The sequence below is a fragment of the Saimiri boliviensis genome, chromosome 8 (genome assembly GCF_048565385.1).
Source record: "Saimiri boliviensis isolate mSaiBol1 chromosome 8, mSaiBol1.pri, whole genome shotgun sequence".
Classification (NCBI taxonomy): Eukaryota; Metazoa; Chordata; class Mammalia; order Primates; family Cebidae; genus Saimiri; species Saimiri boliviensis.
Genome location: NC_133456.1, coordinates 6,938,237 through 6,954,931, shown reverse-complemented (window position 1 = coordinate 6,954,931; position 16,695 = coordinate 6,938,237). Strand labels below are relative to the sequence as shown.

The following is a 16,695-nucleotide window of genomic DNA, read 5'->3' as shown; positions in this document are numbered from 1 at the left end:
CAGGAGGCTGAGGTAGGAGAAATCTCTTGGACCCGAGAGGCAGAGGTTGCGGTGAGGCGAGATCGCACCACTGCACTCCAGCCTGGGTGACAGAGTGAGACTTCGTCTCAAAAACCAAAACAAACAAACAAACAAAGACAGAAAAGTTCTTACACCATTCTGGGGACACAGTGAGCACTCTACAGGTGGTAGCCACCATTATTAGTGTTCTTTTCACCCTCATTGGTCTTCAGGGGACCCTGTCATGAATGAATGTCCTTTGGACTTACAGTTGCTGTGGCTCTTTGGAGGGGATTTTCCATTGCTCTTGTTGTTCTTCTTTTTTCACTTTATCTGTTGCTTTTTGTTGTTTTGCTTGTTTGTGACCTCACTGAACCTTCTCCCTTTTTGCATTCTACCTGGTGACATCAGCTCACTCCAGTCATCACCTGTGTCCCAGCTGAGTCTCAGTGAGTGAATATTTCCTTAGTCATCACAGTTGGGGAACACCTTTTATCTCCGCATCCTAGTTCCCTTTCTCGTCGGAGCTGCAGACATCAGATTCTCAGGCCTCTTTTGCGTGTTCTTCACGTCCACGTGACTCCCAGAACTGCGTTCTGTCTGTCCAACTTCATCCAACTTCAGAGTTCCCATCTCTCAAGCAGGTCCAGTGCTTTTGTTTCACACACATTGGTCTCTGGTTATCTCTTCGGTTTGGCTGTCTCATCTTGTTGCCTTGGGAGCATGGTGCATTTGAAATGTGAATTCCTTCTCTATCAACGTATTTGACTTGGGAAAACTCAGACCACCATTTCTCTCCCGGGGATTTGCACGTCACTAGTTGGAGAATTCTGGAATCTACAGAAAGCATCATCGTGAAGTCTGCATAAAATCTCACATGTCCATGGGCTGGCCCTTGGGGTTTGCACCTGAGTAGCAGAGGACAGGGTTTAGGTCAAAATCTAGGCAAGACCACGTAAGCACAGTCCGCTGAGGAAGGAGCAATAGAGTCTGCCCGGATGCAGAGAATTTCTTGGAAGGTGAGGTCGACTTCTCTAGGAAGTAGGCTCCTGAATTTAATAACCAGAGTTATAACTCTCATACTTCCCAAAATGATGTAAGTTCATATCTACTGTCAAAATGCATATGAAATAGACTGGCTAAAATTAAAAGACAAAAATCTAAAACTATTTAGAGCAGTATGTGCAGGACTTCTGTCCCACTCTGCAGGATGAGTGAGGCGTCACGTCAGCCATATTGTAAGTAGGGCAGATATTTGGGGGACCCATGTGCCAGCAGGGGATTTTGAGACATGCATCGCCTAACCAGTGTAGCTCCCCTCTGGGAAGGGAAAATTATCTTAAAAATCACATTTGTCCTTTGGTTATAAATTCTCAGAGATGGCAGAAGAAATTGAGGATGATTCGTTTTGTTTTGTTCCTATTAACTTTCAGTCCTTCCCAAGCTTTCCACATTGAACACGATTATTTCTATTAATATAAAAACCTCATATAAATGATAACGGCCATATATTAGCTCTCCTTATACACCAGTACCATTCTAAGTGATATACATGAGCGAACTTACTTATTTCTCACAGTGAACCTATGAAATGGGTGTTTTGTTACCTCCGTTTTACAGGTAAGGAAACTGAGAGAGAGCATGGATGTAATGGCCTAAGGACATACAGTGTGGATTCCAACTCAGGCAGCCTGGCTCACAGAGCCATGCTCTTGAGTCTTGGATATTCCGTGGAGAGAGCCCTTAAGTCGTTAAGTCCAGGAGTCCTTGAAGACTCTATTTCAGTGACTCGTAGTATATGGGTTATCGTCCTCTGGGGGTGCAGAAAAGATGGGGAGTGCCTTGCACACAGTAGCTGCTAAACAGATGTTTGTCTGCATAGATTCTACTTTGAATCTGACTAAGTCTGTTTTCATATGCTGGTTGAATGCTTGCTTGGGAATGACAGACCTGTTTATCCACAGCATCTCCCTTCCTCTTTAATCTGCCAGTTGTCCATAGTTTCGTGTCATTAGCGGCTTAGAAATGCAGGCTGCCTGTGCACCAGAAAAGGTGAGGCTAATGTGGACAGTGAGCCACCATTAGGAGGATTCGCTGTCACTCCATAATCATACACACAACTTAAGGTGGCCAGTGAATCTCTGGGGAAAGCTTCCTTAATGAGCTCTAACATGGGTGGTCAGATTAGCAGGCTAACAATGAAACAAGAAACATGGCTTCCAGTGGTAACGAGGTTGGTAGGAAAGTGGGTGCTTTGAGTGGTTATCCCAGCAGCTTCAGCTTCAGCACTGCACAAGAGAGACAGATTCCCCAGGGGCTCTGGAGAAGCGCATTTGAGCTGGAAGATGCAGGGCCCAGGGGAGAAGGTGGTTCCCAGAGACCGGAGAGGCTGATCACTGTCACCAAATGGGTATTTTCAGCTTGAGGAGGTTTTACCTTTTATTTTATTGACTACACTGTGGTGCAAGCTGCTTTAATGTCTACTGCATTATCACACTTGCAGGTGCTTGGTATCTGATAGGGAAAAATAAAGGCATACCACTGATGTTTTAATTTGCCTTTCTCTGACTATGTGTTAAGTTGAACAGCTGCACGTGGAATTTTTAATGACTACATAATAGGCTAACATATGGGCACACCAAAACTTGTTTGGAAATTTTCCTCTGCCAGGCTGTTTGCATTTTCCCAGTGGTTCACTGTTGTAAGTCCAGGCAGTGGCAAGTTCAAAGCAGTGAACATCATGCCCTCCCTGCCCTAGCTGGGGACTGATCACGTTGCTCCTCCCCATCACTCTGGCCTGTGCTCAGGACTCCTCTGCCATCTCACAACCTAGGGGTGCCATTGCCTATGCTTCTGGGAAAGTTGCTCATCTTCTCAAGCCGCAGCCTCCTAAGATACAAAAGTGACATTTCTAGAATGCTCCAGCCTCACAATGCTGTATTCTCGCAGGATAGTCGATTAAATCATCAGCCTCCCTTTCTTCCTCTGGCAAAGAGGGCAGAAAACCATCTTCCCCTCAGCCCCAGATCACAGCACTTAGAGTTTGTAGAAGAGCCTGCCAGGAAGTTAAGACCTCAGGGTATGACACGGTCAATTTTTAAAACATTTTATTTGATTTTTTAAAAAGTTTGGAAATAATATATTATTTTTATATTAATGCTATAAAATAATTTTGTCCAAGTGCCTTCTCTTCTGATTTGGAAAGCAGAGGTTAAGAGCACAGGCTCCAGAGACAGAGGCCTCGTGACCCTGGGCAAACTTCTTGTGTTCTTTGGTTCTTTTTTCACCTGCAAAATGGGGATAATAACAGCACCTCAGACGATAAGTTTGAGGGTTTTAAAATCTGTGCCTGACACACAGTAAGAACTCAGTAAACAGTATCTCTCAATAGTATCTGAATTTCATAGGAATTGATGACCACTGTTTTTACAGTACCTGACAGGATCTCTGAGGTCTGGGAGTCCTCACTCATTAGACAGAATGAATGAAACAGGAAGAAACTGAGCCACAGAGAGGTCACAGGACAGCTGGCTTGTGTCAGCGGCAAAACTTGAGCATTGATATCGTGGTTTACCTCTCTACCTGGGGCTGTCTCCTTTTCGGTCTGTGCAAACCCACAGGCAGTTAAGAGCAGCAGTTTTCAATGTGGGGAGTTGGGGAGAGAGGTCACGAAATCCATTTAGTGATTCATGAGCATCAAATAAAAGCAATGGAATCTACTAAAATAGGAGATGGAGAGGGGCGTCATCAGAGGAAGATGTATGTTTTACATGGCTCAAAGTCAAAAGAGTTTGGAAAACATTGAGCTTGGGTGTCTGTGTCAGGCAAATTCGAGTCCGCATCCTGATTCCTTAAGCTACTGAAAGGTGTCTTGACACTGAGTGAAAATGAGGAAGATGGGAAAGCAGATGACAATGATAAAGATGCTGTTGACTATGGTTAAGATGATGATGATGATGATGATGATGATGATGATGGAGGATAGCAGACAAGTACTGTGTGCTTAGGAGATACTAGGCACTCTTCTAAATATTGACTCATCAGCCTTCACTACAGCTTAATGAGATGGTTGCTGGCATTAGTTCCATTTTTCAGAAGAGGAAACTGAGTCACAGAGATGGTAAGTGACCAAGATGCCCAGGATCATAAAGCTCTGGCTCCAGAGTCCATTCCCTAACTGCAGTTCCATCCTGCCTCACCGTAGGTTCAATAAGTAGAACCCGTTTTTGCTATGATTTAAGAAAAGGGCAAGACTAAATGAGGCATCAGTGACCCGGGCCTTGGACACGCCCAGACCCCCATGCTGATTGTTCTGTGCTACTGGGAGTTGGGGGTGGGGTGGCATGGGGGCACAGAGAGGCTTACCTAATCTGTAGTTTGCCTGGGGAATGTGAGAGGAGAAGGTCCCAAATGGCTTTAGGCAGGCACCAGAAAGAGGAAAAATGAAAACCATGTTAAAGATAAATCGAGCCGTTCTTAAAAGTTAGAAAGTAGACTTAATTAGGACCAGCTCTCCCTGTCCAAAACCACAAAAGTTAAAATGGGAAAATATTTCCAGAAATGCCTATTATGTGTTGTTAAAAAAAAAATCTTGAGTAAAATATATGTTTTATTTTATACATGCCTCCAGCTAAAAATTATGCTTTCACGCACTCACACAGAAGATGAGAATGCAAACCCGAATCTACACAGCCTCGAATCAAATTTCGGTTGCTTACCTAGTGTTGCAGTTTTCTATCGGCCAGATCTTGCTCAAGCTCCTCAAAGGAGGAAAGAGGGGGAAAGATGAAAAAGACAAGACAGGGGTGGGAAGAGAGCCTTTCCTGACAGGCTGTGGCATGTCAGCGTTTGCTCCTATTCCATTAACTGGCCTTCTCTGTCGTCTTGCCTTGGTGCCCATGACGGCACATCTTTCATCACTGCGTCTGCTGTCCTCCTCTGAACTCATGGAAGGGCCACATGTAATTAGATGAGGTCAGCGGGGGTGGGGGAGGAGAGGCAGACTCACTGCTCCTAAACGGGACCTCCAAAAGTCAGACACAGGGTCGCTCCTGTTCCCTGCCTCATCAGCAAGGTCATTAATTGGCCCAGATTTCTCAGAGAGCATTTAAAGATGATTCATCTTAGGAAAGGATAATTCCTGTCTTCCAAAGGCTTGGCCTTTTTTTTTTTTTTTTTTTTTTTTTCTTTTTAACTACTGTGTTGGAAAATGCCTTTAACTCAATTACGTTTTGAAAAGTGATTTCTCCATGACAAATCAGTACCCCTTTTGAAAACATACCTTGTCCCCAGAGACATTCTTGCTCTGTGTTTTAGCAGATTTCCAGGAGTTCTCTCTCTGACCCACGGGATTCATCAATATTGTCGAGGCTGTTTTGTTATCGTCCTGAAGTTTACGTGAGCTCCTCAAATTGAAGACGAAGATTATTTATTTAGTGTTGTTAGCCTGTCTCACATTGTACAGGAGCAGTTGGCTGTTTATTTTTGAGAAGCTCTGTTTTCGAGGTGTGAGTTCAATATGGAGGCTCTGCTGCACACTGAGGACGAAAGGTGTCCAGATTACGTGATAATCCAGGGAAGAACTAACATGCTTTTCTTTTATCATTTTAGTTGAGAAATGCTATGGTGAATCGAAAGACGGGGAAGTTTTCCATGGAGGTGAAGAAGACAGTGGACAAAGGGGTACATTTTTCTCAAACATTTTTGCTGCTTAATTTAAAACAAACCACTGTGAAAAATTAGCTTTGAAAGCTATATCTGGAATAAATATCTTTCGCTGAGATCATTTTTCTCTTGTCTTTACTTATCTCAAACAAGATTCATGTAGTACTGTTAACCTGATCATAGTGTGTCCATTTATTTTTATTTATTTCTGAAGACTTCGCCTAGCAGACTAACCATGTTTTCTTTTCTCTACGACTTTTTTTTTTTTTTTTTTTCAATCTAGAAACGGGTTTTGGTGATGACAAATGACTACTATTATACAGACATCAAGGGTACTCCTTTCAGGTAGAGCTGACCATAATACATGGACATTCCATCAGACCCATCAGTTGTGTTTGTACAAAACCTGCTGACGCGCTCAGAGCTCATCATCTGAAGATATCCAAACACCCTGCCGAAAGGCTGGAAAGAGTGAGGAAGGGGCTTTTCCCAGGCTGCTTTTGTTTTCCAGAAAGGGGGAGATGGTTCAGGCTCACCCAGGAGAACTCATTCAGTCTGCCATGGCTTTGCTTCTCATTGTCAAGCAGTTAAGCTTTCGGGGTTCCTGCTAAGGGTGAAGACCAGTGCAGAGGGTTACCAGGGGCCTTAGCCATTGAACTTGCTGCCTTGTGAGTTCCATTTCACCTTTTGTTTCCATGACCAAAAAAAAAAAAACAATCCTTCAAACCTGGAGGTGGCATATCCATCCCTACATGTTGTGCCTCTGTTTCCATTTCTCTGAACTGTCCTTGTGTGCTTGTCTACCTTTGAATCCTGTTGTTTCTCTTTGTAACAGTCCTGAAAAATGGCTTTGCCTAATTGCCTGCTTTCAGATGTGTATGTAGCATTCTAAAGTTTCCCACTCCTATTAACTTAGTGTTATAATTCGTTTTGTAAAAAAAAAATTATTTCAGTAGGCCTGCTTCATGTTCCCGAACTGGTGTCTGAGAGCTAAGGCGAGAAGGAGTTTACTGACTATAGAAGAATCTGAAAAGTAAATTCTAGCAATGTTGTCCTAAACTGCCAAGGATCATGGGTGGATTCCATGTGGAACCAGGAGCAAACTAAGAACACATGAGCTGCTAAGTGGGTTTGCCAAATAGTCTGTCTATGTTTTACAAACATAGTCTCTTACTTTAGACAGAAACAGAACGAATCTTAAATCAAGCCAGTGAGTGTGAAAAACCTATTAGACTAGGCAGAGGATTGGGCAAAGAAGCCTGCACCACAGTCATGTGGTTCCACGCACGTATAGTGGAAGTTTTTGTTTTTGCCCTCGAAAAAGGGTCAATTTCCCGAGTCCCAAACTCTAGGGGCTGGAGAGATCCATCTCTGGCTGAATGCTGCAGGGCAAGGGGGTATAAAGAGCAGGGCACATGGTCCTTGGGAGGGCATCCGAGACAAGGGCTTGCTGGGAGGGCAAGCAGTTTGCCACAACTCTTAAAACACAAAGAGTAGCCAACTGCTGCTGGCATTTCCAATCAGAAATTACTTTGAAGCAGCTGATTGAACCTAAGAAAAACCAACACCAGCAATAATCAGTAGGGTTTCTAAAGTAAACGGTTGGAAAAATTGTTTACAGATCATAAAATGGAAATGTGAAAAATGGAAAATTAAAAAATGTTAGCCCACAAGTCTATTCGAGTTGATGCCAGGGATTTCAAGATCTGCTTTGTCTCTCTGCACAGTTTAGGTGTGGCGCTCTCCAGAGGCCATGGGAAGTATTTCTTCCGAGGGAATGTGACCATCGAAGAAGGTAAGATGCTGCCTGGCTACTCATCCTTTGGTGTGGGAAGAAAGCTTGGGAGCCAGCTATTGAGTTAACTGAAGAAATTGTTCATCTATCCACACCTCTAGCCAGTCCCTCGGGCATTCCACTCAAACAAATGCCTGCTTGATATTCTTTCTTTCTTTCTTTTTTTTTTTTTTTGAGACGGAGTTTCGCTCTTGTTACCCAGGCTGGAGTGCAATGGCGCGATCTCGGCTCACCGCAACCTCCGCCTCCTGGGTTCAGGCAATTCTCCTGCCTCAGCCTCCTGAGTAGCTGGGATTACAGGCACATGCCACCATGCCCAGCTGATTTTTTTTGTATTTTTAGTAGAGACGGGGTTTCACCATGTTGACCAGGATGGTCTCGATCTCTCGACCTCGTGATCCACCCGCCTCGGCCTCCCAAAGTGCTGGGATTACAGGCTTGAGCCACCGCGCCTGGCCTTCCTGCTTGATATTCTTAATACCGTTCTTCTTCCCTGTTGTGCCTAGGCTTCAGAATGGCAGGAATTCCGATTCATGGTTGCGATTTAATTTACTTATATTTTGCTTTCATCCACAATGCTTATATTTTGCTTTCATCCACAATGCTGTTGACCGTCGGTGGCTCATAGTCAACAGCTTTGTGGATGAAAGCAGAATGTAAGTCAATAGGAATCATCCCTCAACTCTATTCTTCTCATGCACAACAATCAGTACCTGGGAGAAATACAAATGTATGAAATAACTCATGCCTGGGGAAACCGTGAAAACAAAGATATGAGAGCCCTGGTGTCTCCTACACAGTTGAGCCACATATTTCACTTGTGTTTCGTGGCAGTCCTGGCCCAAAGGAAAATGTGACCGTTTAAATGATTTACATAGGTCAGAGGGAGTAACCAGCACCTTGAAATTCCCAGATGCTGTTGTCTTCGTAAGACAGTCGACTGTGCCCCTGTGCGCAGTGACGAGCAGTTGGACAGCTCTTTAAATTTTAAAATTGCTGTCACACGTGCTATTCTTTTCATCTCCCAGCGACCCAGTAGTTCAAGAGGTTACCTGTCCCAGCATCATGAGCTCACAGGGGCGGTGGACGTCATTTCTGACGGGACCCACTCCCTGAGTGGCCTTGAGTGACTCACTTGCAGGTCATTAGGTTTTGCATGTTGACAGAGAAGAAGTTGACCCAGAACAGTAGTCTTTCTGGACCTCCATAGGGAGGACAGCCAGGAATATGGAGGTCTTTTGTAAGCCAGGTTTTAATTGGTCAGAACGGATTGCACATGAATGTACTGAGCTTCCAGAAGCTGGGCCATCCACAGCACCCTCAGGTGATGCCACAGGGCATGAGGAAGGAATTGGATGTTCCCCGAGATAACCTCTGGCTTCCTGTTGATGGTACCTGCCCAGGTTGTTTCAGGGATGTTGGTTTGTGCTTCCCAAGTGATTGTGAGATTGTATGGGACAGAACAGGGAGTAGAGGGGCTCACTGTGAGCTGGGCAGAACCCAGAGTGTGCCCACCAAAGAGCTAACCGTGTAATCTCTCTTCCCAGAGACACAGCAGAGAACACAGGCAACTCTAACGTGGCCAAGACACTCTCCAGGATGTGTTCTCAGAGATCATGTTTTCACTTCTAGAATTTTCTGGCTCTGTGGGTCGTGCTGGCTCTGTAGACATCACTGCCCACGAAGCCAGAAAATTCATGTCTAAGCCATGTGAGGTCAAGCTGAAGAAAGAACTCATGGTCAGAATAATAGAAGGAGGGGTTATTCAGGGATTAACTGCCTCTCATGGGTCTGTTCCCTTGGTCAATCCTCAATACATGGGCCTGTCCCTCCCTTCCTTTCTCTCTCTCTGTCTCTCTCTCTCTCTCTCTGTCTCTCTCACACACACACAGAGAGACACACATACACACAGTTGTTTTGCATTGTCTTTTGGATTCTTTTTCAGTCACTTTCTTCTTCCTGTATGTTCCACAGCTGTGAGTCTAAATGATCACACAGAGAGAATTTCAGAGCTAACTGTAACCACTATGCAAGAAATTAGCTTGAATCCTCAGCAAGGGGGAGAGTGGCTGCTTATCCACACAAATGAGGTCATATCTTCCTCTCTCTGTTGGTCCTCTGTAATAAAAAGACTGACAATCCTGCCAGCTTTGCTGAGTAATAGAACTTAGGAAAGCTCTTCCCCTTGGGCCAACTAGTAGAGGGTCTCGTCATCTCCAGGAGCCTTGGTGTGATTATTGTTCTCTTCTGTTCTTGGAGAGGGAAGGCGTTCCTTGGGGTTGGCAACCATACTTCTATAGGATCTTCAATAAGGAGTACTTCCCTAGAGAATGTAGGATTTTTCCACATGCTTTGCCAATGTCAGAGATTACAAAGATGGCAAACAGGTCTATTTTGCTAAAAAATATGAGTCATTACCAGGATTGGAGGTATGGGCTGTAGTTCTACCTGCTGAAATTGTTTCTTTTATAAATCTTTTATGTGTATTGCACACAATAATTGTTCAGCGAATTAGAGCTTATGTCATTATTATCAGCAGTTCCAATCATCACTAGATGTGATTTTTCTCAGAAGGACCAACATCAGAGGTGAGAAAATTAACGAGTACAGTTAAATTTCCTTGGTGCCCTAGGAACCCAGAGAACAAGCAGTCACAAAGATCTTCCCTGTAGATCTCGTCTTCTCTGAGTTTGATTTATAGGTCCTGTGAGATATGGCCAGAGAGGATTTTGTGAATGAGGTTGGGAGATGGGAACTGCAACTAGAAAAACGGACTTGACATCCTTAACCCAGGTTTCTGGGAAGACATGGTCCTTTCTCAGGGCCTTTCACTTGGTATTCCTTCTGCCATGAGCACCCTCCCTGCCACCTACACGACTCTTCCTTGCCTCATTCAGGTCACTTTCTCAGGGAAGCCTTCCCTGACCTCCAGCGTTACCGTGGAAACTCTCTCTCTCTTCAACTCTCCCCATTGGTCCTCCCTCTTCTTGTTCTATGTTCTGTTTTCCTTCTTAGCCCTTGCCACCATCCGATGTGCTCTAAAGTTAAATTTTAATATAATTTACTATCTCTTTTCTGCCACTAGAAATTAAATATAATGAAGGCAGCGATTTTGTTTTGTTTTTGTTCACGGCTATATTCTCAGGGCCTAGAGTCATACCTGGCATAGAGCAGGTGCTCAGTAAAAGTATGGAAGAAAGGAAGGAATGGGAGAGGGTGAAAGGAAGGAAGGAAAGTTGTTTGGTTGGGAAGAAGGAGAAGGAGAAAAAGAAGAAAGCCTACATAGATGGATGGATGGCACTAGGGACTAATCCCTATTCCACTTAACTGTTTTCTGACACTTGTGAGTTTTGCAGTATTACTTGTACCTCATGGTAGATATAACTCAAAGACCTGACATGACACCCCCAAGGTCATGCAGCTTGTAGGTGTTGGAGCCTGGATGTGCCCATTTGGGTCATACACAATGATGTTCATTCTAATATATTCTCTACTTTCTGTAACATCAAGCAGAATTGTGTGATAGGTTTAGCATTTTGCTACTTCTTTTATAGATTTGTATTTGAGGAGGAAACTGGAGTCCTGGACACAGTAAAATACTATTGGTCATTTAAGAAACTAACTTCCCAAAGCAGGCTATGAGCATCATGGGAGTTCCTGAGGTCATCATTCAGAAGTGTATGTCTGCTGATAACCCATTAAGATCAAGCCATATGAAGATGCAGTGAAGCAGAGTTATCCTTAGAGAGCTAAGGTGGTCTGGAACCATCTATAAAAACGCCCAGATTTCCCTGCAAGCCCCAGCTCCCCTAGTTTCCTTCCCAGACAGATGACTCGTCTTCACTTAGGATCCTGTAACGACTAGCAATCTTTGCTGCTCAAAAACAGTTGAGTATTGGCAACCTCATATTGTTCAACCTATAATTCCACCCTCACAACCACACATCAGCTAGGGACTATTATTCCTGCTTTTCACATGAAGAAACTGACCTTTAAAGAAGTAAAGTAACCTACTGACAGCACACAGGAGGTCAGTGGCCTAGCCCAGTGCCCATCTCGGACTATATGGAGCACCAGAGTGAGTGTTTCTAACCATCCTGTTAGGCTTCTCCCTCTGGACTCATTAGTGCATCCCATATCTTCAAGGGATTAAGGTTTTCCTGGGATGAACAGCCAGGGAAGGTGACAGTGCTGGTTGATTGAGGTGGAGATGGGGAGAGAGTCCTGCCTGGAAGGGAACTCGTTTATTTTTGCTCAGAGTCCCTGCTCCAAGGCAGGTACAACTTTAGAGTTGATGTCTACCCTTAATTCACCCCACAGTCCTACCCTAGAATATTTGAAGCACACAAGAGGATCAGGGGGAGTGGTACTTACTCATGAACCCCTTCTCCTTGTCCCCCAGGCCTGCATGACTTAGAACATCCTGATGTGTCCTTGGCAGATGAATGGTAAGAATTAAACCATCCCTCCTTGGCCATGACATCCTTCACTGCCCTCTGATTCCACATGGTTTGTGGTCCCTTGCCCAGTTTTCCTGATTCAAAGGCAAAAGAGGCAGATGCTGTAAATATTGACAAGCTTTTGTTTTGGGCCATGCCATGTTCTTAGGTCCTACTGCAACACTGACCTACACCCTGAGCACCGCCATCTGTCTCAGTTAGAAGCGATTAAGCTCTACCTCAAAGGCAAAGAACCTCTGCTCCAATGTGAGTACGCTTTCAAAAGTATGTTGTGCCTTCAGGGCTGGTGGTGGGGAGTGAACTCAAAACTGTTTTGTGGCCTCAGTTTTTAAGGGATGCTTTGCTTTGGCAGAGATTATCAGTCACATGAGATCCAATGAAATATCTGCTTCCTGTAGGAACAGGAGAAAGAATGTGGATTACAGAAAATCTCACAGAATCCCCAGTCCTGGTTTAGCAGTTTGTGCTGGGCTGTGTCCCCTTCTGAACCATTTAATCAAGCAACTGAATAGGATGGAAATGTTACAAATGCAAAGGGACTATAAATACTCATCTCCCTAATTTTGCAAATGAGAAACCAAGGCTGGAAGTAGGACACGTCTCATTCAAGGCTATATCTAGGTCTCCTGGTTCTCCCAAGAGTGGAGTCACTCTCCCAAGAGTGGGGACACATAGCCTCTCAGCGTGGTACATTCTCCTTCCCCTCCTCCTACCAAGCTTCCCCTTCTAGGTGAGCTCAGTAAGTAAGAAATGGTCAATGGCCGGTGCAAAAGAGGCAGGGAAAAGCAGCAGCAGGCCTGAATGCCCCTCTAAGGCATAAGCAGACCCTGTACTCTCACAGGATAGCTCCAGCAGCTACAGTTTGGGCAGAGGGAGAGCCACCAAAACTGATCGTGACATCTGCCTCCACCTCTAACCAGCATCATGTGTTCAATGACATGAAAAGTGCTTTACACATGTAATCCTATGAGAGGTGTAAGGCGATTATCCAGCTGCTAAATGACATCTCCATAGAATGGATTTATTTTTGGGGATATGCCCTGGCAGGGAAAGGATCAGATGGACATCCTATGAGCCCAGTGTGTCATTGTCTTTGACTTTTTAAGGACATATAATATGTAAGTATAGAGACAATAGAAATAATACATTTATAGTCACCCTCCAGCTTTACCAAATCTTAATATTTTGTCGAACTTACTCCAGGTGCTTTTTAAGGAATGACACATTATAGATAAGGCTGAGGTCCCTGGGACCCTGTTCAGCCCTATTTGCCTCCCAAAGAGAATGACCATCTGTATTTGTTCATTATTCTCAAGAATTTAATGCTATTCCTACATATGTAGGTATCCATAAATAATCTGTAACATTAACTGTATTATTTAAAGATATATAGTAAACTCTATATGTATGGTATATTATATGAATTACTATATATAGAATATAATACATTCAATATGTACATATATATGTACCACAACTTGTGTTTTCACTCATTATATTTTTGGAATTTGTGTTGATCATTTAGCTTTAATGCACTTATTTGCATTACTATATAGAAGTTCACTACATAACTTATCTCAGTACATTCACTGTCTTACTGGTAAGTTGTTTCTAGCTTTTGCTTTTCAGCAAAGCTCTTTATTTTTATTTATTTATTGCCCCCAGTCAGGGTAAGGACTGGCCTGCCTCATGTGACAGTCAGTTGTCCTCCTCCGCAGCAGAGCAATTGGAGAGTTCTAGAAGACCTCTCCTAGACTTACCTTATCCTCTCATTCCTTGGCCTCTTCCACAGAGCTCTACCAAGAGTCTCTTTGCATAGGAACAGACATTCTCCTTTACAATGAAACAATTCTTGGCTGGGCATGGTGGCTCATGACTGTAATCCCAGCACTTTGGGAGGCCAATATGGGCGGATCATTTGAGGTCAAGAGTTTGAGACCAACCTGGACAACATGGTGAAACCCTGTCTCTACTAAAAATACAAAAATTAGCCAGGCCTGCATCTGTAATCCCAGCTACTTGGGTGGCTGAAGCAGGAGAGTCGCTTGAGCCTGCGGGGAGGAGGATGTGATGAGCCAAGATCACACTACGGCACTCCAGTCTGGGCAACAGAGTGAGACCCTGTCTCAAAAAAAATAAATAAATAAAAATAAAAACAAATAATATGAAACAATTCTTAAATAGAAGGAATCACCAAATAAGAATCCCAGTGGTCATTAAGTTATGATATCCCTTTCCTGTGTGACAAGAGGCTGACATCAGGGTGCTAAAGAATTTCAGTTTTAGGAGAGGGCAGAGATGGGGATGATGACAGCCAAGTGTTCAAGGAGAACTGGCCTCTGGTCTCCAAATCTGGGACTCAGCCTGCTGTCCATGGCGAGAACCACGGGATGGGGGGAGAAAGCAGAGGACTGAAGTGTGAGACTCCCAAGCCACTCAGTTGACTACCTTCTCGCCCAAATGCTTTGGAGGCTCCTGTGTTCCGGGCATACCAGGTGTCAAAACCGTTTCATATGTTCAGCTGGCGGGAGCTTAACTCACAAAGCAACACGTTGTGTAAGAAAGTAGCCTGCAGACACTGCAGTCTCAAGCCCGTGAGCGCCTCTCATTCCCGTCTTCCAGCCCTGCCAAAGCATCCTCTCGTCTGTCCCTCCCAACAGGTGATAAAGAATTGATCCAAGAAGTCCTTTTTGATGCCGTGGTGAGTGCCCCCATTGAAGCATATTGGACCAGCCTGGCCCTCAACAAATCCGAGTAAGTGGCTGCACGTGTCCTCCTTTCATGGCTGTTTCCTCACCAACACTCCGAAATATGGTTATGGTTTAAAGAACTAAACTGTTTTAGGAGCCTGGTGTTAAAGTTCTTTAATTTTCCCCAAAGCTCCAAACCACAAGAGCTAGAGCAGATTAGCGGCTTGGGCTTGGATGGCAGGCTCCTGGGTTTGACATGTAATTTGTCTGAGTTTTAACATTACATGAAATTCGGTACGCCGAGGTAGGGTGACACTTCTAAGAGAGAGGGAGGCGGAAGAGAACTTCGTTTCCTGCCTCGCCACAGCTCTCTCTCCTTCCCAGGCCTGAGGGAGCTTGGGATCTGGGCCAGGTTAGGTTGTGAGTAGGACGGAGAAGTGAGAGCTCCATTTCATAGGGTGTCAGATATAGCCCTGTGGTTTTATTTCTGAAGTGGAGGGCAGAGGGGCTGCGGGGAAGGCGGGGGTAGTTGATATCAAAGAATGGGAAGAGAACAGCTTTAGAAGCCTATTATTATTTCTTTGCTATTATCAAGTAGACTATTAAAGATTAAAAAGGAAAAGAAGAACATACCTTTTCCCTTATATCTTCATGAGTTACATGTTCATTTCTTTTCACTTTTCTGTTCTTCTTTAGTTCATTCCCTCATTTTTGTCTTCCCTTCTCTCCTGTGTCTCTCCATTTTTCTGTTTATTAGTTCATTCCTTCATTATGTCTTCCCTTCCATCCTATCTGTCATTCATTCTGTTCTCATTTTCATTCATTCATTCATCGAGTCTTGACTGGGTATCTGTTATGTGCCACACTCTGAGTGAGGTATTGGGGAAATGGAGAGAAACCACACAAATAGATCCCTTAACACCGTGGCACCTGTGGTATATAGTGCACTGTATTATTAAGAATCATAACTACTTTGAACACAAAGTAAAGACACATGAAGTGTAACAGATCTAAAGTGGAGGAGGAAGATGGGAACTAGTTCAAGGTTCGGGGAGCGTTCCGGGAACAGCACATACAAAGGCGCTGAGATGAGAAACTATTTGACACATTGGAGGAATTTAAAGAAGGTGGGCATGGCTGACATACAGAGGATAGGCTGGAAGATGTCAGAGGAGGAGGCTGCAGAGCGGCTGCGTGCTCAGGACCTTGGGAGTCAGGTTCAGGAATTTGGATTTTATACTCAGAGCACTGAGAGATCACCAGAGGATTTTAAGAGGTGGAGGAAAGCGATCAGATTTGCATTTTACAAAAAGACCTCTCTATTGCTCTGTGGAGAACAGTGTAATAGGGTCAGAACAATAGTAAAGGTTCCTACAGTGTTCCCAGGGTTCATGACATGGACCAGGGCAGTGGGCACAGAGAGAAGAGGTCCACTTGTGGCTTGCTTCAGAGGCAGGGTCCCCAGCACTTGATAATGGGTTTGTTGTGTGAGGGCAGGGAGGTTGAGCCATCAAGGATCACTCCCAGATTTGTATCATGGGCAGATGCCTCTATTAGCTAAGACAGGAGACACTGTGGGAGGATCAGGTTTAGGGCTGGGCATGGCTGTTCTCTCTTCTAGACCCCATGAGCTTAAAATGGCTAAGTCTCCCAAATGGAGATGTGGGGTAGGCCGTTTAATATGCAAATCTGGAGCCCCAAAGAGACTGCCATTTTCATTATTGGGGGTGTCTTTGGACTGCTTGCCTTCATGGCATGCATCTTATTTCCTGGGAAGCTGGCAAAGAATTGAGCCCTTCCTGGGGTTTCTTTCTCTAGTGAACCTTGAAGTGTTTCTTTTAGGCTCTCATGAAACTCAAAATCTTGGGCAAAGGTTGCTCATTCATTCCTAACACATACTAAAGATTTCCAGAATGGTACCTTGCTTTGTAGTCCACATCTGTAATGGATTGGACAGCCTGGCTTTCCAATTTGATGTAGGCTACAAGCAGAAATGCGTAGTGTTGGTTTTGATTCAGACCTTAAACACTTCAAGGTAACATCTACCACTTTGACTTTCATCAAAGATCAAGGAACCAAATGACCT

At 44.3% G+C, this 16,695-nt stretch overlaps 1 protein-coding gene across 9 annotated transcripts in view; it reads left to right on the top strand.

The window, feature by feature from the left end:
* CACNA2D3 (calcium voltage-gated channel auxiliary subunit alpha2delta 3) overlaps positions 1-16,695 on the top strand; it is a 935,925-nt gene that overhangs the window by 715,598 nt on the left and 203,632 nt on the right. For all 9 annotated transcript variants that reach the window (XR_012518702.1, XR_012518703.1, XM_039477586.2 and 6 more), the window contains 6 exons: positions 5,611-5,682; positions 5,948-6,009; positions 7,392-7,459; positions 11,862-11,907; positions 12,068-12,165; positions 14,580-14,673. Coding sequence is in view for 7 of the 9 variants with exons in the window: in XM_039477586.2 (XP_039333520.1) it covers positions 5,611-5,682; positions 5,948-6,009; positions 7,392-7,459; positions 11,862-11,907; positions 12,068-12,165; positions 14,580-14,673 (440 nt within the window). In the remaining 2 variants the exon portion in view is untranslated. The remainder of the gene's footprint in view (positions 1-5,610; positions 5,683-5,947; positions 6,010-7,391; positions 7,460-11,861; positions 11,908-12,067; positions 12,166-14,579; positions 14,674-16,695) is intronic.